The sequence below is a fragment of the Microtus oregoni genome, unplaced genomic scaffold (assembly GCF_018167655.1).
Source record: "Microtus oregoni isolate MIOR12 unplaced genomic scaffold, Mior012 000009F_ref0000495, whole genome shotgun sequence".
Classification (NCBI taxonomy): Eukaryota; Metazoa; Chordata; class Mammalia; order Rodentia; family Cricetidae; genus Microtus; species Microtus oregoni.
The window spans coordinates 25,739,346-25,764,492 of NW_024543068.1; the positions used below are offsets into that span (position 1 = coordinate 25,739,346).

The window sequence follows — 25,147 nt, forward strand, 5'->3', positions numbered from 1 at the left end:
GGCAGCACCAATGTACTTCAAGAGGAAGATGGGCATCGAAGAGGCACCTTATGGAGTTTGATAGCCATTTGGGCAAGAAACTGCTCTTGCCTGGACTATTGCATAAACTGGAAACAGAGAACCCGCAGAGAGAGGACTACTGAACTTGCCTAAGGTGAGATGATCTTTCGGGGTTCCTGATTCATGAAAGAGTCTGCGAGACATTCTGCAGGACACAACAGATAGTGACTGAACTGACTTTGAATTTTCCTGCTTTATGGAAATGTCTGCTGGATACCATGGGCCTGAAGGCTGAAGATGGATGCCCCAACGGTACAAAAGAACTTTGGGTGACTGTCCAGGCAGCGAGATGTCTTTGTCATTTCTAGAGTTTGAAGTTTCTTAGTTCTTATTTACTTAGGTAATATATCTTTCTGGAGTCTTTGATGGAGTTAAGAATAGTTAGTTATAGTTATAGTTTTCCTTAGTTATGATAAAGATTATTGTAACTTTTACTTGATAACTGTTTTGTTATATGTAATTTTGCTATGTTAAAGCCGTTTTTTTGTTTAAACCGAAAAAGGGGAAATGATGGAGGAAGGCCATTGGCTAATAAAGGCACTGCCCTGGCCCATTTTATTGGTTAGAGGATAGGTGGGAGGAGTAAACAGAACAAAATGCTGGGAGGAAGAGGAAGTGAGGTCAGAGACTCCACAGCTCTCTCGGGAGCAGACGCCTCAGCAGAGACGCCATGCCCTGCTCCCTGGCAGACACACGTGATGAAGCTCGGACCCAGGATGGACTAGGCTAGAATCTCCCCGGTAAGCACACCTTGGGGTGCTACACACAGATGATTAGGAATGGGCTAAATTAATATGTGAGAATTAGCCTAGAAGAGAATGGGCCAAGCAGTGATTAAAAGAATACAGTTTGTGTGTTGTTATTTCGGAGCATAAGCTAGCCATGTGGGCGGCCGGGTGTGGGGGACGCAGCCCTGCCGCCCTTATTACTTCACAGGAGAAATGGCTTGAGCTCAGTTCTGTTATTTATTACTGTCTGGATAAATTGGAACCTGTTTTCTCAAATTTCAAAACAAAACAGCAATGCTCTCATAGAACTGAGATAGTATGGCACGTCTCTCCATTGGGAATTGCGCATTAGGCAAGCACTCTACCTCTGAGTGAGTGCCTGTGGACTTTGACTCCCCGTCTGCATTCTCTCCCCCCAGTTACTTTCATCTTCCCATCAACAATTTCCCTGGGTCTTTAAACAGTTAAATCCGTGTGAATGGCTGCCTTGAGTCACTCCCTGTTGTTATAACTGAACGTGACCAACCGGGTCAATTTATTTATTTATTTGTTTGTTTGTTTGTTTTTTTCGAGACAGGGTTTCTCTGTGGTTTTGGAGCCTGTCCGGGAACTAGCTCTTGTAGACCAGGCTGGTCTCAAACTCACAGAGATCCGCCTGCCTCTGCCTCCTGAGTGCTGGGATTAAAGGCGTGCGCCACCACCGCCCGGCCAACCGGGTCATTTTAAAAGGTTTATTCAACCGAAGATCTACAGCACAGGAGGCTCACTGATCAAATTCATATCCAATGAGCATCGGGTGTTAGAAGGGAACTGGTGATACCCAGGTGATAGAAGAAGGCACAAGAAAAAGCCAGGCCAGGGTAGCGGTGGAGGTGGGATACTACAGAGGGATGGAGAGGAATGGGGGAGTGGGTGAGGGCGCAGGGGTGGGGGCGTGCACACACACGGATGCATGCTTTAAACCAACTTTTATAAGACTCACTTTAAGGCCAACACCTTACATCCATGAACGGTTAGACTTGTCGATTGCAGAGTCAGTCACCTGGAAAAGATCCCATTTGATCAGTGTCCTGAGCACTGGGATTTCAGGCTCATCCCTACACGAGCGGCTCTGGTGCCACGTGTTAATACTTCTCAGAGAACTGATCTGTCTGATTGGCTGTGGACATTCAAACTGGAGCAATAGGAAAGCGCAGAGAAGAACGGCGTCAGCACTCAGCTTAGCACATTTTACCGTCACTCGGCTTTGGTCTGCGGCTTTGGTCTGCGGCTTTGGTCTGCGCTGGGGGTGTGTGCTGAGCGGCAGGCAAATGCCCTGCATCTGCTCCTCCATGCCTTTCCTTTGCTCCACCACCTTGAATTTGGTATTTGTTTTTTCTCATATATATATATATACACACACGTGCATGTAAGTATATATTATATAATTATATTCAATAAAATATCACATATACTTTCTCCAAACATTATATATGTACATGTTATAATACGTATCATACACATACACATTATAATATGTATGTCATGATGTATTTTATATGTGCACATTGATATATACAGATATATTACAATCTATACATAGACATAGATGTTATATTTGGAGACAGGTTTCAGGTCGACCAGGCTGACCTTATATTATGTGGCCAAGGATGAACTTGAGCTTCTGATCCTCCTGCCCATATCCAAGTGCAGAGATGACAAGTGTGTATCACGTGGTTAGTCTCCCACTCCTGTTCTACGATTATACACACAAAAAAAATCAATGTATTTTGAATATTCAAATTTCATTAAAATTATGTATTTTAGACATAGTTTGACAACTTGCTTTTCCTGACTTGCCTAGGTTTAAAATCCATGTTGTCATATTAAGCTTGTTCATTTATTTTAACTGTTCTGTAGTATTGCCTTTAACTAATGCCATGTCTTATTGATCCGCTCTCTTTACTAATGGGCTTTTTGAGAGTTCCCTTGGGGATAGAGTGTAGCTTAGTGACAGAGGGTATGTCCAGCATGCACAAGTCCTCAGGTCCAATCCCTAGCACCAGAAAAAAAAAGAGGGGGACTCCCATCAGTACAAAACCCTTAGTATTTGCAAAGTCTGTGGATCCTGAGTACACAGTCAGTTTTCCTTAGGGTACACATGGGGTTTTCTTCTCTTTACTACTTTCAAGTCAAAACCGATGGGTTTATATTTGCATAAGTAGTATAAAGAACTTCCAACAGGGCCGGGAATGCCTTTAATCCCAGCAATCAGAGGCAGAGGTAGGTGGATCTCTGTGAGTTCAAGGCCAGCCTGGTCTACAGAGTGAGTTCCATGACAGGTTCCAAAGCTCCAGAAAAACCTTGTCCCCTACACATTAGAGGCACAGTAACCCACCAGCATTAGAACAGCAAAAACAGCAACTACTCTTCCAAAATAATAACAACAAAAGCCCCTCACTCTGACAATTCAGTGAGACGAGGGTGCCGTGCACAGGAAGTTCCTGCATACTGGCTGGTGGGAATGCAAGAATGTCGTACGACCTGAGAATGCACCTCTAGATATTAACCCCCAGTACAGCAACTGTGTCTACACAAAGTGTGCACATAAGAAGAGGGGCCTAACTCCTTTACAAAGACATGCCTTGGAGAAATAAGTTTTATGGCAGAGCAACTCTGGCCAGGGACAAAGAGGGACACCTTTGGAGGGCAGTTACCACCCAGAGGAACCTGAGGACCCCCGCAGCCATCTCTCTCTCACACCCGGAGGACCCTGAGGACCCCCGCAGCCATCTCTCACACCCTGAGGACCCCCGCAGCCATCTCTCACACCCGGAGGATCCTGAGGACCCCCGCAGCCATCTCTCACACCCGGAGGACCCCCGCAGCCATCTCTCACACCCAGAGGACCCCTGCAGCCATCTCTCACACCCGGAGGATCCTGAGGACCCCCGCAGCCATCTCTCACACCCGGAGGATCCAGAGGACCCCTGCAGCCATCTCTCACACCCGGAGGATCCTGAGGACCCCCGCAGCCATCTCTCATACTGTAACGAGACAGGGCCCATCTTGGGAATGGTGCTACTTCTAAAAACCAGGCATGGCTTACATACTGATTCATCCTTGGAACCAAGAGAAACTTCATCAATTTTGCTTTTGTATATGAGAGACTAAAGAAGGTCTCTTGGAGAACAGCAATGTAGAGAAGTGAAACAAGACAGTTTACAGATAAAACACAGGCACCTAAATAAGTAGCATATTTTTTGCAGGAGTCTGTTTACCTAGTTATTTGTGTGAAATTCAACTTTAATGGAGTAGCTCCTATTTTTATGTTTACCCTGGCAACTTAAAAAATATATTTATTCATTTACTTATTATGTACTGAGGTCAGAGGTCAGAGAGTAGTTGCTCTCTTTTCACCATGTGGGCTCCAGGCATTGAACTCAGGGCACCAGACTTGGTGGCAAACACCCGTACCAGGAGAACCATCTCAGCAGCCCCTCGTCTCGCAACTCGTAGCTGACAAAACTCTTAACTCAAATTATCTTGTTAGATGTAATTTAATCCAATTACTTATATATACATTCATTTATTATACACATAAAGTTTCCCTAAGCTTCACAACAGAGCTTTTTAAAATGAATTTTGCATGATACAGAGTACAAAATGAACACAGCTTCATAATTATGTTAACTACAAATATTAAAATTACAAATACTGTCGCCAACTGTTTGAAAAGATGTATAGGGGCTGGAGAGATGGCTCAGTGGTTAAGAGCATTGCCTGCTCTGCCAAAGGTCCTGAGTTCAATTCCCGGCAACCACATGGTGGCTCACAACCATCTGTAAAGAGGTCTGGTGCCCTCTTCTGGCCTGCAGACATGCACACAGACAGAATATTGTATACTAAATAAATAATAAATAAATAAATATTTTTTAAAAAGATGTATAATAGGTCTCTGTGAATGAAGACTATCTTGTGCTTGTCAACATGGAAAGTGTCATGAAAATTTGGGGGGAAAACACTAGCTGAGTAACTGAGTATAGGGTACATACCTGGAGTTCCCAAGCTCAGAGGGTTATTTTGAATTTGAGGCCCTGTCTCGGGAGGTGTTTAATACTAGAACAAACTGTACTGTACTAAAGCACTGAGCATGTATTTATCGGAAATTTTTTATCAGCTCGAAACTCCTTCCCGAGCTGTTCAACACGATGACCAGTGCTGTTATACACTGTCCTCCTGAAATGGAGCAAACTTTAGGTCATTAATCAAATCTACTTTAATTCGTTCCACGGAGCTGATATTTCAGTACTAGCATGCTATATAAAAAGATCTGGAGCTGGAGAGATGGCTCAGCGGTTAAGAGCACCGACTCTTCTTCCAGAGGTCCTGAGTTCTATTCCCAGCACCCACATGGTGGCTAAAACCATCTATGAGATCTGGCGCCCTCTTCTGGGGTGCAGGTACATATGCAGGCAAAATGTTGTATACATAAGAAATAAATAAATAAATCTTAAAAAAGATCTTAAACGTCTGGTTTTCTTTATAAAGATCAACAACTGTTTAAAAGCAACCGAGTCATTTTTTTCTTTAGTAACTTTGGCTACTCTATGCTAGAACTACGAGGTGCACCTGTGACCAAGGAACACTGAAGGAAGCGACTGTCCAGGAGGGAAACTCACATGCACGCACGAGGTTGAGATGTGTGGTCAAACAGAAAAGGGGGCGATGGACTCTGGGTTCAAAAGTCAGCAAAAAGCTTCCTGGCAAAGTGGCTGAGGCAGCGCCGGGTGTTCAGGGCTGACACTGGAGAGGGAAAGAAGGGCAAGGCCAGAGCAAGGCCGGAGGAAGGCCGGAGGAAGGCCGGAGCAAGGCCGGAGCGCCTGACCCACTTCCTGTCTCAGGCCTGCTCTCACTGTGGCCCGGCTCTACTGACGTCTCCTCTCTGGCCCACTCTGAACACCATCCTATCCACACGGCTCTTCCCATCTCCCTGATCCATTCCTCTTCCTCCCTGGGACTCAGTTTAACTCAAGTTTTCTCTTCAAAGCCTTCCCAGACCATCCCAGCATTAAAACTAGTCAGTGTCCACATTAGGATGTCTTGACAACAGCAACTTCATTATGCCTACCATACCTGCAGTCCTAGCACTTGGAAGGCGGAGGCTCGTTGTGAAATATTATTTTAAGTGGGCAAAGAGGTGGCATTTGTTTGTGCTGTGGAATATCACATTAACTGTTTGTAATAGTGTTTACGCTGGGTTTGTTTAATTATGTTAAGATGTGTTGCATTTGTGAAGTTATATGAATTTAGCTGGGTAGAATAGTGCATGCCTGTCATCCTAGCATCTGGTAGGTAAAAGCAGGAGGACCAGAAATTCAAAGCCAGCCTCAGTTACAAACAGTTTAAAATTGCACTGGCCTGCATGCAACCCTACCTGAAAAAGCCGAAGAAAAAAATGTATTTTAATTAAAAAGCTAATGTGATCTCATAGTCCAGGAACCTCTGTATCTCTCACTCGTGTGGCTGAGTCTTAGCATCATGATGTACTGTCTGACACACAGAAGATACTCCACAAATCGAATCAGTTCTGTTCATTGTTTTTGCGTGATGTTAAATATAGGTATGTTAAATTATAGGGCCCATAAAGAAAGTATATAAGCAAATTAATTCATATGGATTTCTATGATCTAAGCCAATTTTATAGATGTCATAATTCTTTTAAAATGTTCTCTTAGTAAAAGACTAGAAATTTAATAATAATAATAAAACAGTAATAGTACACAAAAGAATACAAAATACAGAAAGCTGTATTTTGAATTCCTTGATTTATAGATAGTACATTCCTTTTTATATATCTTTATATTTTTACTTCCTCAGTCACATGCAATAATCAACTCAAAGTTTAGAAAAACTCAAAATAAATGTGTAAAGGTGTGCGCCACCACTGCCTGGCCACTTTTTCACTTTATTTATTTTTGGGAGACGGTTTTCCTGTGTAACAGTCCTAGTTGTCCTAGAACTAGCTTTTGTAGACCAGGCTGGCCTCGAACTCACAGGGATTCACCTGCCTCTGCCTCCCAAGTGCTGGGATTAAAGGCGTGCGCCACCACCGCTTGGCTTTCATTTTTATAAGTAAGTACAAGAAGCATTTTAAAAATTGAACACTTGTGCGGGGTGGTGGTGGCGCACGCCTTTAATTCCAGCACTTGGAGGAGGCAGAGGCAGGCAGATCTCTGTGAGTGTGAGGCCAGCCCGGTCTACAAGAGCTAGCTAGTTCCAGGACAGGCTCCAAAGCTACAGAGAAACTCTGTCTTGAAAAAACAAAAACCAAAACCCAAAACAAAACATTGAAGAATGTACTGAAATGTTTAGGTGCACAGACTAACTTTCTAACTATAAGTTACTGGCATTTAGGAAAAAATCAGTTAAAAGAAAACTAAAACTGTAAAGCCTATGTTTAAGAAACGCCCACTGGGCTCCGTTTTTATTTTACATTGAAATACTTCTGCTTTGCAAATAAAAGACAGGAAAGTTCATATTACAAGAGTACTTTTTTGTTTTAATTCTCTGAGAAAGTGGAAGAAATCTGAATAACAAGTTCACAATGTGGCAGATGAGGCTGAGACAATGATTTCAGTGAGGCTCTGCGCTGCCATGGCAAGTGTGTTGTGCCTGTCTGCCACGGTCTGGAGCAACCCAGGCCTTCACGCTACAGCACATGAACCACAGAAAAGGCGCTCCAAAACAACTCCTTTTCATGTACAAACATAAGTTTAAAAATTGTTTTTAAAAAAATCACATCTTTTACATAACGTATATGCAAAACTGCTTTAAATACATGATTCTGGAAGAATTATTTACGCATGCGCAGGCCTGTGGAACACGCCACAGATAGGGCGCACACAGTGGCTCAGCGTGATGGGTGCATCTCGACTGTGGGAGGTGTCATTTATTCGGCAGTATAGCAAACAAAAAGCTGTGACAAAGCATCTGAAGGGCAACCAAGAATCTGATCCTCCAGACAGTTCAGATACTAGGACTGCCAAGTCTCTATACAAGGACATGCTGACGATCCAGATGCCCATGGACAGCTGTTCTGTTGGAAGGGCTGACACGGATTCCCTGCAGCACATGTGGCTGCAGATACGACCTCCTGCAAAAGGGACAGCTGACAACTATTGCCATCCAAAGAGTGAATTAACCTAGAATTTCCTTTTTTTCAATTTTATTAATATTTTAAAAAATACATAAAAATACAACCATTCAATGTCTGAATAAATATATTTAACAAGTTGCAAGATAATACCTTATTTTACACAAAATTTTCAGCTTTAGAAATCTTGTTAAATAACTTCATTGTTGTTATATATTTCATTTTTGTATTTTTGTAACAAAATAAAAACTCTGAAATTACATAGAAAAAAGACAAAATATTTTTGTCAAGGAATAAGATAGTCCACTGAAAACTTATTCACAATTCCACTGTAAACATTAATAAACATTAAAATATTTGCATAATTGTGTGCTCAAAAGTCCTATAAAAAGTGGAAGACTTATTACAACTGCAGTTTTCAGTCAACTACACTTCCTTTCACAATTTATTTTGTCCCATATACACTTTAACCCGGGCACACTGCTGAACATATGCTTTGGCAGTTCTACATAGCAAGTGCTTCCACAAAAAAAAAAAAAAAAAAAAAAAAAAGAAATTAAAAAAAATCAACAATAATAATAATAAAACACAACACAAAACAACCCCCTACTCACCAAGTGTTCATGTTCACACACAGTGAAAGTGCAGCGGTCACTGTCCAGCCAGGTATGGTCTGATGTTTATCACGTGCACTCGCTTGTCTAGGATTTCTAGAACACCTGAAAGCTTTATCATACAAATTCAAATTTGCTAAGTGCCCTTTTTCTCTATCACCAAAAAAAAAAAAAAGAAAGAAAGAAAGAAAAAGAAAATACAGAGGAAAAAATATGACCAATATGGCAGGTCACCTAACCTTCAATTATTAATAAGCTTATTTTTTGCAACAGTAAAAAAGAAGAGAGGAGGATACAGACAATCCTGGAAAATATACAGGAGGTCCTTCGCCAGCTGAGTGCTCTCTGTGGTTGGAGTTCAGAGTGTTGTAATTTAAGTCCATGGCAGCAAACTGCTGGAAGGTGGGGAAACTTTCATCACCTGCACTCGACAGCAAGGACGTTTTGCGGGGGAGATGATGAAGAGGGACTCATTCCAGTGTCTGAGGAAGCAGATGACATAGACGCTCCTGCATGGGACACTGTGGAATCAACACAACCAGGTTAGATCAAGGAATGATTACACAAATATACCTAAGATAGAAACTAAATTAGAAATAAGATTCTGTTGTTTGGTTTTTTGAGATCATCTCACACAGACCAGCCTGGTTCAACATCGATATGTAGCCAAGGAGGACCTAACACTCTGGTTCTCTCGCTTCTACCTCCTGAGTGCTGGGATTCTACTACACCCAGCTGGACCCCGTCAGGTGTGTGAACATGGGTGGTTTATTTAGACACCCCCCCCGGAGCCAGCTGTTCTAATTACCCCTGTTCTAGCCTGATCCTGGAGAAGCTCCTTGGCAAACACACTCTGTACTGGGCACCCCACGGCCTTGCTCTGTTTCCCTGTGGGGAACAGAGGAGGACCTGAGAATGTGAAGTCCTGAGTGACGGTGTGTTGTTGGGGACAGCCACGACAAGGACCACAGTCTCAGACCCATGGGAAAACAACCAACGTTCCCCGACAAGGTGAGGCTCAAAGAAATGGCAAAGCCTTCCACAGGTTTGATGAGCTTATACGACCAGCTTTACATTCTTAGTATATTTGTACTTTTTAAAAACTAACAGCTTTGTGGGTTATTCCCCCTCCTATTTTGGCCTAACTTTACACAAACATTTTCTTCAAATATCTGGTAATGTGGGTTCCAGACGTAGGAAAGGCTAAAATAAGTCAGCTAGAAGCCATGTCTGAGCTTTGCATCTTTCAATGTGGATGAAACACATGTGACTTGCAAGGGTCTTGCTTTTAGGGTCAGAAGCATCCAAATGTTGGTTTCTGGAGTAGACCACTTGTCTAGGCATAGTTAGTTTCTTCAGAAGAACCCCACCCCATCTCCTTCCAGGAAGGAGCAGGTTAAGTTTCTCAAGAAGTGGGAGGGTGGGAAAAAGACAGGGAGATTCACCATCTGGTATTCAACTCTGATTTAACCCTTCTCTAGCTATCACCATTAGTTAGAGCTGGTGCCCCTGAGTCTTCAAAACGATTCCATTCAGTTTCTCTTTTTTCAGTCAGAGATGGGGAAAGGTAAACCTGTCTTTAAAGGGTAGATATAATGATCTAATTTCTTGTTTCATTTCCAAACAGTCTGGCAGTTCAGCCTCACCCCCAACCTTAACTTGAGAGCTTTTCTGCAGTTAAAAAATGTCAACTGACTTGCTTGCTTTTTTTTAACTGCAAGAGCAAGTGAGTGTGCTCTTTAGCACTGTTTTATCACTAATACAGTAGTCTAGCAGCTGCTCTGTGTCCTACAGATATGGGATCTTGCTATGTAGTCCAAGCTGACCTTGACTTGGTTGAAATCCTGACTCCGTCTCCTGAAGGCTGAGATTTTGGGTACACACACACACACCTAGCTTCTAAAGATAAAATGTTGGCATTTGTTTTTGTGGTTTGGGGGTTTTGTTTGCTTTTCTTACTCTGCAGCTCAGACTGGCCTCAAACTCACCATTCTCCTGCCTCCATCCAGACTGCTAGGATTATAGGTATACACCGACTTGCTGCTATTTCTTGTCTACTGTGGTAACTGTTTATTTTTCATTTTCTTCTGGATATGGGGCTTTTTTTAAAAGCAATATGAAACCATTTTTCATGCATCCCTTATTTATGAACACAGGTTATTTTCCATGTTCTAAACATTAAAGAACAGCTCCATACTGTTCTCCTTGGCAACAGGCTTAAGGGTCTGAAGTCTATGCCCAGAAATACCACAGTGTGTTGTGTTATTTCAGTTTCTGCAGGTATCACCCTCCAGCCCAAGAGAGAAGCCAAAGTTCACAGAAGTGGAGCTGCCCAAGCCCTTTGGAGATCAAACAGGATACCATGTGCCCCGATACTAGACATGGGACCACAGGATCTAGTATTTGCTCTAATGAGTGTGGCTCTTGCTTGGCTCCATCATTAGTCTCTCTGTCCCCACTCCTCCCTTCTGGAATAGGAATATTTATGCCATATATGTTGGAAGTACGGACACTGTTTTCCTCTTTTTTTTTTTTTTAATTTTTACAAGGGTGCAAAGATGTTTTTGAGTCTTGGTAGGTTCTATGGTCTTAGACTTCTGAATACTGAAGTGGCTGGGTCTATGGAACTTAATGGAGAGGGACCGAGTACACCTTGAACTAGAAAAGAACACGAGCCTCTTGAGAAACAGGTGGAGTGTTGTGCTTAAAGGGATGTGGTTGCGTATAAGCTGACACGGAGATTTTTGACCATTAGTCTCAATGGTCAACTTGATTACATCAAGAAATGCCAGGGTGATTATTAGTAAAGAACTCTTTGGGTTCGTGTGCATGAAGGGTTTTCAGAAACAACCCTATTAGGACTGCTCTGACCTAATCAATAGGTTTCTTGGGTGAAAAGTTGGAGGCAGAACCATTGGGGGTAAATCCTGACTCCTTCTTATATTCTTTTGGTGACAGCAATGTGAAAGTAATTAATACAGGAGCTACCACATTTGTTCTGCCACAAACAACACATAAATCCCTCTTCCTATTTTCTCTAGCAGTTGGCATTATTATCTAGGATGCTAGCTCTCCCTAGAATCATACTAGTGAGTGATCACTTCCCCTTGTTCTGATCTGAATACTAATGAGTTAGGGCACAAACCTTAATTTCCTTTACTGATATCTTGGCAGAGTTTGGCTACACACCATGTCCAATGTTTGACTAGCTGGCATTCTTAAGGTCTGGCACACATATCACACTCCTTAAGAATATTTAAATAACCTAACTGCCAGACTGCCAATGTTCCTCAGGGCACACACCGTCCAGCGATGTTAAGACTCTAGAGATCAAAATCTGTGTCTACATCGTCTTGCCTCTGCATCCCCTGCAGAGCGGCACATGCTCAGTAGCCCTGCTGAGCAGCATGCAATTGCCCTGTAGCTGTTTATGAATAAGTTATGGCTTCAAACAGGTAATGCCAACAATACCTAAGGCCTAATAACAAAAGTAAATATTTGCTGAGCAGAGTATGCCGTCCAGGAAAACCCAACACGGTTAGTAAATCACAGATTGTTTAAAATAGTTCATAGGTCTTTCAAGAGAGTCTGGTTAACTCGGCTGCAGATACACCCACTTCCCGCATCAGGAGACAATGCTATCCCTAAAAGTAGCGTCTACTGCACATGAACTGAGAGATAAACTTCCAAAATGACCTGAGTACATCCAAAAATGAGGGGAGACACAAATAACATTACCTTCTCTGTCTTTCTTTTTTAATCTTTTCCTCCTCCTGTCTATGGTTGCAACTTCAGACTTCAAAGACATGTAGTATTTTCTGATTTCCTGTAGTTTTTCTTGGAGAAAAGAGATTCTCTCTGTACTGTTCATATTATCTAATTCGTCTAAAAGGAAAGATAAACATAATCTAAATTTTAAAATGGTAATTCTCTAAGAAAAAAGTCAATTCTATAAAAAGTGGGACTTGAAAATCAGTAAAAGCTTTAGTATTGTGACCTAACACAAGTTCTTTACAGAAGATACGATTAAATTAAATTAAATCTATGACTAGGAGTTCTTTAGCCTTATATTCTATATTAAGCATGCATTACTCTTGGAGCTGGAGAGAAGGTTCAGTGGTTAAGAACTCTGGCTGCTCTTCCAGAGGAACTGGGTTCAATTCCCAGCACCCACATGACAGCTCACAACTGTCTGTAACTCCAGTTCTAGGGGATCTGACACCCTCACACAGTCATACATAAAGGAAAACACCAGTGCACATTAAATAAATGAACAAATAAATAAATCTAAGAAAAAAACCCATGTATCATTCCAATGATTACAAAGGCAGTCGGACCTATGATGTCATTAGCATCTTCAGAGTCAGCACTCCATCTCACTGACGTACATAACTGAGACCTCGGACAAAGACGGTGTAGCCCAAGTTGCCCTCAAATTTATGCCCCTCTGGCTTCAATCTCATGAACGCCGGGTTACAGGGGTGAACCACACACTTAGCTCATGTTTTGTTTCTAAACTGAAGATTTTATCATACTTACTGAATTTGCATTATCCAAATTAAAGAAAAGAAAAGCAGATTTACATACAAGTGATGATTACTGATTTGCAATGGCTACATAATTTGTTAATGATTACTAGCATCATTCCATTAAGTCAAGAAATGTCACATTTCACAGTATAGTCAGGCTATCTGGAAGGTTCTTACTCAGTTGGAAGCTCCACTTGTATGTCCGGGGGGATGAATTTGGGTGCTTTTCTCTGTGCTTCTCTTTCTCTCCATCTTTGATGTGAGGCGAGATCCTTGCAGGGGAGCGAGCCAGCTTCTGCGGCTTAGAGAGGCTGAGCTGCTTGACTGGCGTGCATTTGCTGGAACTGTCTATGGTGGGGAGATCTTCGCTGTCACTGCTTTGTCCTGTAATAAGTTCACTCCAATTACACATGATGAATAGCCTCAAACACCGAGATGCAACAGAAGAAGCAATGACACTTCTTGGTATCACACAGGTGAGCACATATACAAAGATCACAACAGAGAAAGGGGAAAATATACTCTTTGGCCTCAGCAGCAGAAGCAAGATGACGAAAGAAATGTCACAGGAACATGCACAGTTGGTGGCACTGCTGTGGCTCTAGGGTCTATCACCTTCAGAAGTCGGCCTGCGGCACAGAGTTACAACACAATATCCTGTAGCTCCATATGTGTGGCAACAAAACATAAAAACACCTGAAGGAGAACCAACCCAACTGTGTATGAAGAACACACACAGATCTTGTAAACATGTTCAATGTTTACTTTTTTACTTTTCTTCTTTACCTTTTTTTTTTTTTTTTTTTTTTTTTTTTTTTTTTTTTTTTTGTTTTTCAAGATAGGGTATCTTTGTATAGCCCTAGCTGTCCTGGAACTCGCTCTGTAGACCAGGCTGGCCTCAAACAGATTTCTGCTTGCCTCTGCTCCCAAGTGCAAGGATTAAAGATGTGTGCTATCACTCACTGCCTTTAATCATAAATATGTAAAATTTATAATTAATAAATATAAATAAGAAACATTAAATATTACATCATAAATAAATAAAAAACATTTAAAAAAAATAGTCTTTATAGCCTAGATTGGCCTAAAAATTAGTATCTAGTCCAGACTATCTTGGAACTCATGATCCTCCTGCCTCAGCTGCCTGTGTGCTATGATTATAGGCATGCTGGTCTATGCTCAATTTCTGATACATGTGTTAACAAGAGAGAATTCATTTCCAACTCTGCCTCCTTCCTCACCAATTCATCCTAAGAACTGTACTGACTTTTCCATAAAAACAAACTGGAATTTTATTTTACTGTTTTTTTTTTTCAAGGTATAAACCGTTTACCCCTACCCTATCTTTACTCTCAAAAGCTGAAGATTAGACACTCAGTTTCCCAGTCTGTCTCCTCTCCTGCATCTGCCCTATCTGTATGTCCTTACCACCCTTAAGGGAAAAATTTGATTGCTGTGTGGAGGTTGTGAAAGACAGGGTACATGCTGTGGAGGACATGCGGAAGTCCCTTCTGCATCCTGGGACAGAATTCACCTTGTCAGGATTGCATGGCAAATGCTTTACCCACTGAGCCACCTCATTGGCCCCTTATTGGGTCTTAATTATAATGGTTACATTATGATTATTACTCATCCTCAAAAGAAGAGTTTGCTTTGTAATGCTCAACTACCAGGTCTCCTGGAATAAAGACCCTTATGTCAAATGCCCATGTTCTGTAACTGTGGGAGACTTCTATTTCTAAAGTCTAGATCTGCCTCATCTTTATGTGTGTGTGGGGGGGGGGGGGGGGGGGGCGGGGGGAGTACAGGGAAAGGAAGGGAGTAAGCTCCCTTTGGTGGGAACCTTTTCCCATCAAATTTCTTGAAAAAGATATTGTCTTGTCAGCTGGGGGTAGGCGGGGAGACACACCTTTAATCCCTGCACTTGGGTAGCAGAGGAAGGCAGATCTCTGAGTTCAAAGCCAGCCTGGTCTACAGAGTGAGTTCTAGGACATCCAGAATCATACAGAAAAACCCTGTCTCGAAAATCAAAAGAAAGAAATGTCTTGTCATTCTGACTTTCTTTCCTTCTAACTGTGCCTGGAACTCAATATGGACCAAATTCAACATCATAAGCTAATCCATACAACCCCAATACTACTGATTTCACCTCGTAATTCTACTTTTGGGTTTTTTCTTGTTTTCTTTTTCTTTTCTGTACATGTGTGTGTTCACATGTGTGGAGTTCCTCAGGAGCTGTCCACCTTGTCTTCTGAAACAGTCTCCCGCTGGGAACCGTGGCTCACAGATTTGTCAAGGCTGACTAGCTAGTGAACGCCATGGACCTGCCTGTCTGCTTTCCCCAGCCTTGGGATCAAAGTGTGCAGAAGCACACCTGGACTTTTACACGAGCTTGTGGATCAGTGTGAAAACTGAGTCTAGATAATCTCTCACAGCTGTGCCCAGGTCTGTCTTATGTGATTCTACATCTTGTCAAGCTGGCAGTCAACGCTACCCATCACAGTCACGTGCCATCACTATGCTCTGTTAGACATGAATCACTGCGCTCATCTCAGTCCAGGGGAGGGAAGTTAGGTTTCACTTCTTAAAGGGACAGAGCAATGAATTCATAGACTTTAATTTTAAGCCAAAATACTCGCATCAGTTATCCTACACAAGAACTCACAGATTGCAACTTTCAGACCTTCACTTGATGACCCACAGTACCCTTTAGAGCAAGATCCAGGTGAGAAGCATGTATGCACTTAGCGACAAACATGTCTCTAAAGTCTCTTTTAATCCCGAACATTTTTCTTCTTATGGCATTCATGACCTTATGGGTCTGAGCTGTTCCTGTGTAGGATCCTCCAGGCCTGACTAGTAGACGCCTGTTCCTGTGTAGGATCCTCCAGGCTGAGTTTGTTGGTGGTCCTGAGGTGTGGATTAGATTCACACTATGCCATTTTTGATGGGATGTCTCAGACGTTGTTGCTATTCTCTTCTTATTGCATTCTGTCTGGTAAGACATGATTTTAATCTGTCCCATTGCTATGTAGTCAACGCTGGCCTTAAGCTTGCAATTTTCCAGCTTTAGCCTTCCAAATGCAAATGACATTAAATCATATGGTACAGTGCCCAGCTGAGAGAGTATTCACTTGGATTACACTAAGGTGGTATCTTACAGGTTTATAAATTTATAAGCTATAAAATTATGCATATTCCCTTTATAATCTTTTAAAGATTTACTTATTTATTATATATACAATATCCTGCCTGCATGTATCCCTGTAGGCCAGAAGAGAGCACAAGATCTCATTACAGATGGTCGTGAGCCACCATGTGATTGCTGGGAATTGAACTCAGGACCTCTGGAAGAGCAGCCAGTGCTTTTATCCTCTGAGCCATCTCTCCAGCCCCCCCTTTATAATTTCTAATCCAGTCCACTCTCCCATCGCTCTCTTTTCCTTAGTCCTGAACCATGCAGCTGCAAGACACTCCTGATTACTAGAAACCTGAAAGACAGATTCAAGTCCTTTGAGGTGTCTGTCTGTTCCTGTATAAACTCTGTCCTTTGATTAGGCTATGAGCTGTTTTACCTAAGGCATGGCCTAGCGACGAACTTGTCAAAAATCAACCATACTTATTTTGACTATTTAACACTATTCATACAGTGTTTGCTTTTCATATAATCTAATTCATTCATTGTACTAGAAGCGGTGGGCTGTGTTCCTGCCGCACCAGCTCCCGACTGTCTGGCTAGCTTATGCCCTGAAATAATTACACGAAAACTGCATTCTTTTAAACACTGCCTGGCCCATTAGTTCTAGCCTCTTATTGGCTAATTTTCACATCTTGCTTTAACCCATTTCTAATAATCTGTGTACCACCACAAGGTGGTAGCTTACCGGTAAGATCGTAACCTGCGTCTATGTTGGGTGGGAGGATCATGGCAACTGCCTGACTCGGCTTCTTTCAACCAATGAAATTAACACAAAACAGAAGACTCTCCTCCATCAATTCATCCTGATTTACTATTTTATATCTTTTGCTAAGAATTAACTTTTCAGGATGAGGAGATGGCTCAGTGGTTAAGAGTACTTACTGCTCTTGCAGAGGACCGAGGCTCAATTCCCAACACCCACATAGTGGCTCACAACCATCTGTTACTTCAGTTCCTGGGGATCTGGTGCCTCTTCTGAACTCGGTGGGCACCAGGCAAGTACATGGTGCATTAACATACATGTAGTCAAAACATTCATAATACATAAAATAAAATAAATATTTCTATACTATTTATAAATAAGCTTTTTTGACTAAAGGAAAGTATTATCAGTAGAAATAAAATTTTGCACACTTTTAACACCACAACAAATGCTATTTTTCTTTTCTTCAAGATCCTGAAATGCTGTTCTAATATTCAATTGCTTTCCATGAAATAATAATTTTAGTTATCCCAGTTCTAAGTAAAACTAATAGATGTTTTCAGATTAAATTGGATGGTTGGTGAGATGGCAAAGTGGGGAAGAATTTGTCACGCAAGCCTGAATATCTAAGTTTGATCCCAAACGCCCATAAAGATAGAAGGAGAGAAGTGACTGCACAGAGCTGTCCTCTGCCTCCACATACACTTGGTGGCACATCTATGCACTCGTATGCAACGCATGCACACGTGTGCACACAGACACACACACCCCATATAAAAATGGAAAAGTTATCTTCAGAACATAATAAACACACTGCTCATTTTCCACACTGCCTCCAATGGTCACGCCATGCCTCTGCGGCTGGACAGACAAACACTGACCTGCTCCATTCTTCTCGCTTTTGGCTGTAGCACTTGTTCGCTTTGGGGTTCGCTTCTGTTTTTTTGCCATCAACCCACTATTTCCATCACTTGGCCTCTTCTGACCTGAAATAAAGGAAAAGAAAAACCTTGAAAATAAAACCAAAAGGTTGAGGCAGACAGGTCCTTTACATACTTGTCCACATCAGTTCTCCATTTCTAAAAAGACAACAGTAACCACTGTCACATCTAAAACCTGAATTGTTGGTTTTAACACAGAAGCAATTTCCCCCTCGAAAGCCTTACCCTTCTCTCTGCTTTCTCTCTCTTGGACAATTAAACTACAGGTACCAGGGGCACCGCTGGCTTCAAACCCGTTTGCTGATCCCCTCTCACAGAGGCCTTCTTGCGATTCTTCGGCAATACTATCAACTTCAATTGTTATATCGCTCTCGCTCTTTACACTCCGGGACTCGTCCTGACTGAGAGCGAGAGGGGAAGCTACTGAAAAGTTATGCTGTGCTACAGGAGGCAGGGCAGGCGGGACGGAGACCAGAGCGTTAGACTCGGAGCTTTCCACTACCACATCCTCAGTACCGCTCTTTTCCTTCTCATCCAGGTCGTCCAAGTCCACCTCATGGCAAACTAAGGTTTCGGGCCCAATCAGAGGCATCACGTCCTCCTCCTCCTTGAGTGGCGTATGCACAGGTTCTTCAGCTGGGCTGTCCAATTTCTCACTGGTCAGCTCCTGAGTGACCTGGTCTGGCTCTGCTATCAGTGATGGCATTCCTTCACTTCCTGTTTCAAAGTGCTGTTCAAAATGCAAGCCTCTCCGGCCCTCAGTTCCAGCACCATCGCTGGCTCTGTCTTGGGACAGGCCAGCTGCTGCTTCCATTCCATTCTCGAGCCTTACTTTTTTCTCTGGAGATGGCTGTCCAAGTATTTTCCGTTTCAACTTTTTCTCTTTTTCATATTGGTCAACCTCATCTTCCGGAGAAGAGAAGTTTTTACATTCTAGTGACGAAAACTCCAGGCCAGAAGTGTCTGCATGAGCTTCAGGGCCTGCTTCTTCCTGGCTGAACGACGAGAGCTTTACAATGTCTAAAGAAAGGTCTTTCGTCTTACTCCGCCTTCCCTTTCCTTTAGGGGACTTTTCCACCTGTTTCTTAGCTTCTTCTACTTGTTCCACTTTGTTTCCAAAAATATGAACTATTTGATCATTGTCTTCGACCTCCACCTTCAGGATCTCTGAGGGCTGCATCTGAGTCCTGTCATTTTCTTTTAATAGATGTATAATCTTTGGATTTTCTTCATCTAGTTTATCATCATTCAAATTTTCACTTTTTTCTAATTCTTCTTTAATATCAGGAGAAAGTTCTTCACTTATCAAGCTCTTCTCCAAAGGGTCTTCTGTTTCACTATCAGATGAACAAGAGTCTGTAATATAACACAGATGGTTATATTAAATACCAATGTAATAACTAAAATCCTACTAAACAGGGTCCTTTATATACTTCTGAATCTCTATAGAAATTTCTTCTATAAAATAAATAAGAGCATTTGTGTGAAAATATAAGGGGAAAGACAAAACTTAAAACAGGATGACAGAGGGCATGATGGTGCACGCATTTAATCCCAGCGCTGAGGAGACAGGGGTAGCCAGCATGGTCTACAGAGCAAGTTCCTGGACAGCCAGAGAACTTTTTTTGAGACAGGGAAAAACCCTGTCTCATAAAAAAAAAAAAAAAAAAAAAAAAAAAAAAGTAAAAAACAAGCAAATAAAAAAGTGGGAAGCCAGCTCAGTTGATAAAATGTACTGTGTGAGCATAAATACCTAAGTTCAAACTCCAAATCCATGTAAAAAAAGCTGAGCATGGCACTCAGTTGTAATTCCAGGTTTGGGTAGCAGAGACAGGGAGATGCTTGGGAATCTCTCTCAATCAGTGAGCACCAGCAACGAAAGACCATGTCTCAAAATAACGTCAGGGCTAGAAAGATGGCTCTGAGGGTAAAAATGATTGTCACCAAGACTGATGATCTGAGTTCAATCCTGAGGACTACATGGTGGCAGGAGAGAACCAATTCTGACCTCCAAATGTGCACAGTGGCATATACTTGTCTCCCCAAAATAAACACACAAATATGATAAACAGAAACAGAAGTTAACAGTTCCTAAGGAACACTGCTCCAGATTGTCCACACTGGGCTCTGAACACGTGTGTGTGTGTGTGTGTGTGTGTGTGTACACTCCTTCCTCCAGAAACACGTATGCATGTGTATATATACAAACAATTAAAAACAAAATTTGTAAAAACATAATGCATAGCATGTTACCATGTCAGTTCTGATAAGAGCTGTCTTCAGTAGTATCACACTTAGGCTGTGGAGGCCAAAAGAGGGTGTCAGATACCCAGGAGCTGGAGCTTTAGACTTTATGAATGCCATGTGGCTGTTGAGAACTAAACCCCAGTCTTCTGCAAGAGCAGCAAGTAATCTTAATTACAAAGCCACCTCCCCATACCCATGAATGATTATGAAAAAAAAGCATATAAATCTTTTGTGGTTTAAATAAAAAGTAGGATGTATAATTCCACTTTTCTCGTGTCCAAACATTCTTCAGTTCTGCAGTTCAGTGATGCTGACACTGGTTGTGCAGGCCCTGAGGGAACACCTACTGAGAAATGGAAGCTCACACCTCCCAGAAACCTTGTGTTTGCATATAATGCTAACAGCCAGCAGGTGGCATACTGAAGCTAATGGTAAACCTGACCTTCAGCAGAGCTCTAAGGAGGGTAATTTTATAATATCGCCATTTAAAATCTTTTAGATTGCATAGAAAAAATAAGGCCAGAAAAGTGAGGGGAAATAAAAAGCACAGTTATCAGGGTTAAGGTTAGGGTCACCTCTGCTCTTCACAGGGGACTCTTCCAGCCACCAGTTTCTGCTCTCAACAAGCTCTGTGAACACGACCAGGTGACGCAGAGCATATCACACACTGAGATTCATGGGTTGTTTAACTTCCCCACGACTAAACTAGTTTTGTCTAAAAATCCTTATGACAGATGGGTATCTTGATTTATATCTCTAGAGTTTAAATAAAAATATACACCAAAATAAGTATTAGCTGCCGATTAAATCGTATAGTTTAATCACGTTAGGTTAAAAATCGAGATAACCTGCTATGACCATTTTATTAGTCATGGGCAACACAGCTATATTTTGGTCAATGATGACTGCATATATTTGTGGTTCTTTTACAAGCTCTGTCACCTAGGAGCACTTCAGCCCTAAGTTTGGTAAGCACCCTCTGTGATATTTGTACAATGATGAGATCCCCACTGTTAAGTGATAAATATGTATATATAATGTCTTAAAAGTCAATAATCCATAAAAAGAAAGGAGAGAAGGAAAGAAGAAAGAGAGAAAGAGAGAGAAAGAAAGAAAGAAAGAAAGAAAGGAAAGAAAGAAAGACAGACAGACTGAAAAAAGAAGTCAACAATCCTCAAACCAAGTCCCTCGTTTCCCTGAGAGAGATGAGCTGCCTGTCATCTGCCATGGGCGTCTCTGGTACCTGATTTCCCTTCGCTGTTGGCCGCCTTAGATAAACTGTAGGGCGTGGATTTTAAAGGAGGTCTTCCCCGTTTTGACTTCTGCCTCTCTTCATCCCTCTTTTCGTCCTTTTCACCATCCTCTTTATTCTAGGTAACAACAACAAAATGCATGAGAAGGGCCAAGGCCTTTTAAAAGTGAACATTCTATTTCTCCAAGAGAAACGATTAACTCCAAAATAAAAGATCAGTTAATTTAAATGTCAAGTCCTAATATGTGCTTATCTAGAGAAATCCAGAACAGTTTTCTAACCCATTCATATGACAATACCCACTCCCCCTGGTTCTACATTTCCTGCTGAGGAAATGAAAGCCACTAGGCAGACATCCACAGCAGAAACTATGGATGGAAGGTGTGTGCGGGGATACTGTGGGCGGGCAGACAGCTTTGATGTGATGGAGGTGGTGGGAAGAGGGAGAACAGTGCATCTCCAGTGCGATGGGTCCTCTGTGCAGGTCTAATGATGGTAACAGCATCACACATCTGTCTAAGCCTACTGAAGGCACAAAGACCCAGAGTTGTCTCATACCACCCTGATGAAATACAAATGGACCCCTCTGGTGAGGGTGGGGGCCCACAGTACAGAAGACCATACCCATGCAGGGCAAAGAACACATAAGAAATCCTGGACCTTTTCATTTTTGCTATGAATCTAAAATTACTCTAAAACAGAAAAGATACAACTTGAATAATTCCTGTACCTATCATAAATGATACGAATGTATGAACACACCTTAACTTTCTTCTTTTGTTTTTTCTTTGGTCCACCTTTGTCCACGGGCCAGATTATCCTGTCGGCCTTTACCCATTCATCGTACCTTAAAGAAGAAAGTTCAGCTTTCACAATGATATCCTATTTGAAATATATTCACACACATGCCCTACACGCTTCAGCAGTCAGATAAAAATCCTGCCCCTAGTGTTGGCAAAGGTGTAAAGAGCAAAGGAACTACTTACTGGTAAGGGATGCTAGCAGCTGTTCTATGTACTTAGTATAGCCTCCAGTGATAGAGCCAGTAGTGATGGAAGAGAAGATAAATCCCAGCACTCAGGGAGGCAGAGGCAGGCAGAGCTCTGCAAGTTCAAGACTAGCCTAGCCCACAAAGTGAGTTCTAGGACAGCCAGGGCTACACAGAGAAATCCTGTCTCTAAAAAACAAAAACCAAAGCAAGAAAGGAAGGAAGGGAGGGAGGGAGGGAAGGAAAAAGGGAGAGAAGGAGAAAGAATGACTAAAGAAGGGTTTCTCAGAACTAAGAGATTCAGAGGTCTGAATCTATTTATACTACACTACATTACACCACACAATACTACACTACACTACACTACACTATACTACACTATACCATACTACACTATTCTACACTATACTATACTACACTACATTACACCACACCATACTACACTACACTACACTACACTATACTACACTACACTACACTATACTACACTATACCATACTACACTATTCTACACTACACTATACTACACTACATTACACCACACCATACTACACTACACTACACTATACTACACTATACCATACTACACTATTCTACACTACACTATACTATACTACACTACATTACACCACACCATACTACACTACACTGTACTACACTACACTACACTATACTATACTACACTACACTATACGATACTATACTATACTACACTATACTATACTACACTATACCATACTATACTATACTACACTATACTACACTACACTATACTATACTACACTATACTATACTACACTATACCATACTATACTATACTACACTATACTACACTATACTACACTATACCATACTATACTATACCATACTATACTATACTATACCATACTATACTATACTACACTACACTATACCATACTATACTATACTACACTATACTACACTACACTGTACTACACTATACCATACTATACTATACTACACTATACTACACTACACTATACTATACTACACTATACTACACTATACCATACTATACTATACTATACTACACTACACTATACCATACTATACTATACTACACTATACTATACTACACTATACCATACTATACTATACTACACTACACTGTACTACACTACGCTACACTATACTATACTACACTACACTGTACTATACTACACTACACTATACCATACTATACTATACTACACTATACTACACTACACTACACTATACTACACTACACTACACTATACTACACTACACTATACTACACTACACTACACTATACTACACTACACTATACTATTTGAAATGCTTTGTTTCCAGAACTCTCAACTCTGAACTCATAAGCAGATTTTGTACTAGAATCCTTTCTGTGGATAGCATAAAAATGTCAATTGCAAACCACCAGCTCTCAATCATATCAAGTCCCCTTCGTGTCCTCCCCAGCACTCGAGCATCTATTCTTCTAGTAAAACTTTATTATGGAATGTGTCACTATCAAGACTGAAGATATTTAGAGATATTTGTATTTAATTTAATTTCCTTTATTTAGATTTCTTTTCTTTAGCCCAAGCTGAAGACTCATTTCCCTTGCTCCTTTTAAACACTTAAATTTCAGCATAATCTTTCCCATTCGTAGAATGAGACAAATACATTAAACTATCCAGAACTAAATAACACTTCTTGCATTACACAAATGCACGGTGATTTACAGTATCCAGTAATACTGTAAACTAGTTGCCATGGAGATATGCAAAGCACATGGCTCAAGTGTTTACAGGTTTTAGCTGCCCTGGTACCATGATGCCTACACTACAGGTGAAAACCCATTTCCGGGCAGATCATCCAATATCTAAAACTTCTGGAACACAGATGGCTATTAAAACCTTATTTATAAACATTTCTCTCTCTCTCTCTCTCTCTCTCTCTCTCTCTCTCTCTCTCTCTCTCTCTTTAAATTGGTTTTTCAAGAGGGTTTCTCTGTGTAGTCCTGGCTGTTCTGGAAGGCACTCTGTAGACCAGGCTGGCCTTGAACTCACAGAGATCCTCCTAATTCTACCTTCTTATTGCTGGGATTAAAGGTGTGTGCCACCACCACCCAGCCTATAAATATTTCCTGAGGGCCCACTAAAGTAATAGGCATTATAAAATATGCAGAGAATAGATAGAACAAGCTCTTGCTTTCATGTCTGATATAAAAAAATAGATATACTGTATAATTGAGTACAGTTTAGTAAATGCAGTAACAAAGATATATACCTAATCTAGGGTTGCAAAGAAGAAAATACCTTGCCCATGAACCCCCCAGAAAACATCATAGCGTTGCTGAAAGCATGGGTGTTGTTCCTATCTGGAAGGAAATCGTGTGGCCCACCCCGGCCTGGTCTGAATGGTAGGCCAGGCAGGTACTTCTAGCAGCCATGTTAGGGCTTCTCTCACGCTTGCAGATGCTCCCATTTTAGAAACATGACTACACCATCTAGAAACCATAAGGATTCTCTGATAGTCAGACTTGACCAGCTTTTAGGAAGATATATGGACAACTAAGTCACGTGAGCCATCAGTGGGTGACTAGTTAGGACAATGACAGAACTACTGGGTGGAGTCATAAAGGGAAACCCTAAGAAGATGAGAAGGGTGACAGGAAAGAGAGGTTCTAGCACAACAGGGCTGCACACAAGGGATGGCTGTGCACAAGCTTGACTCTGAGGGAAGCGTGGATAAAACGTGCCGCAGCTGCCA

At 41.6% G+C, this 25,147-nt stretch overlaps 1 protein-coding gene across 3 annotated transcripts in view; it reads right to left on the minus strand.

Annotated features, from left to right (window-relative positions):
- Positions 1 to 7,250: 7,250 nt before the first annotated feature.
- The window catches only part of Arid4a (AT-rich interaction domain 4A), a 69,139-nt gene continuing 51,242 nt past the window's right edge, over positions 7,251 to 25,147 (minus strand). For 2 of the 3 annotated variants that reach the window (XM_041658136.1, XM_041658134.1), the window contains exons 18-24: positions 22,171 to 22,255; positions 21,400 to 21,526; positions 18,135 to 19,265; positions 17,850 to 17,954; positions 13,244 to 13,450; positions 12,276 to 12,422; positions 7,251 to 9,058 (exon numbers count right to left, since the gene is read on the minus strand). In XM_041658136.1, the coding sequence (XP_041514070.1) occupies positions 8,955 to 9,058; positions 12,276 to 12,422; positions 13,244 to 13,450; positions 17,850 to 17,954; positions 18,135 to 19,265; positions 21,400 to 21,526; positions 22,171 to 22,255 (1,906 nt within the window). In that variant the 3' untranslated portion in view covers positions 7,251 to 8,954. The remainder of the gene's footprint in view (positions 9,059 to 12,275; positions 12,423 to 13,243; positions 13,451 to 17,849; positions 17,955 to 18,134; positions 19,266 to 21,399; positions 21,527 to 22,170; positions 22,256 to 25,147) is intronic. The other variant, XR_005974828.1, reaches the window with a different exon arrangement.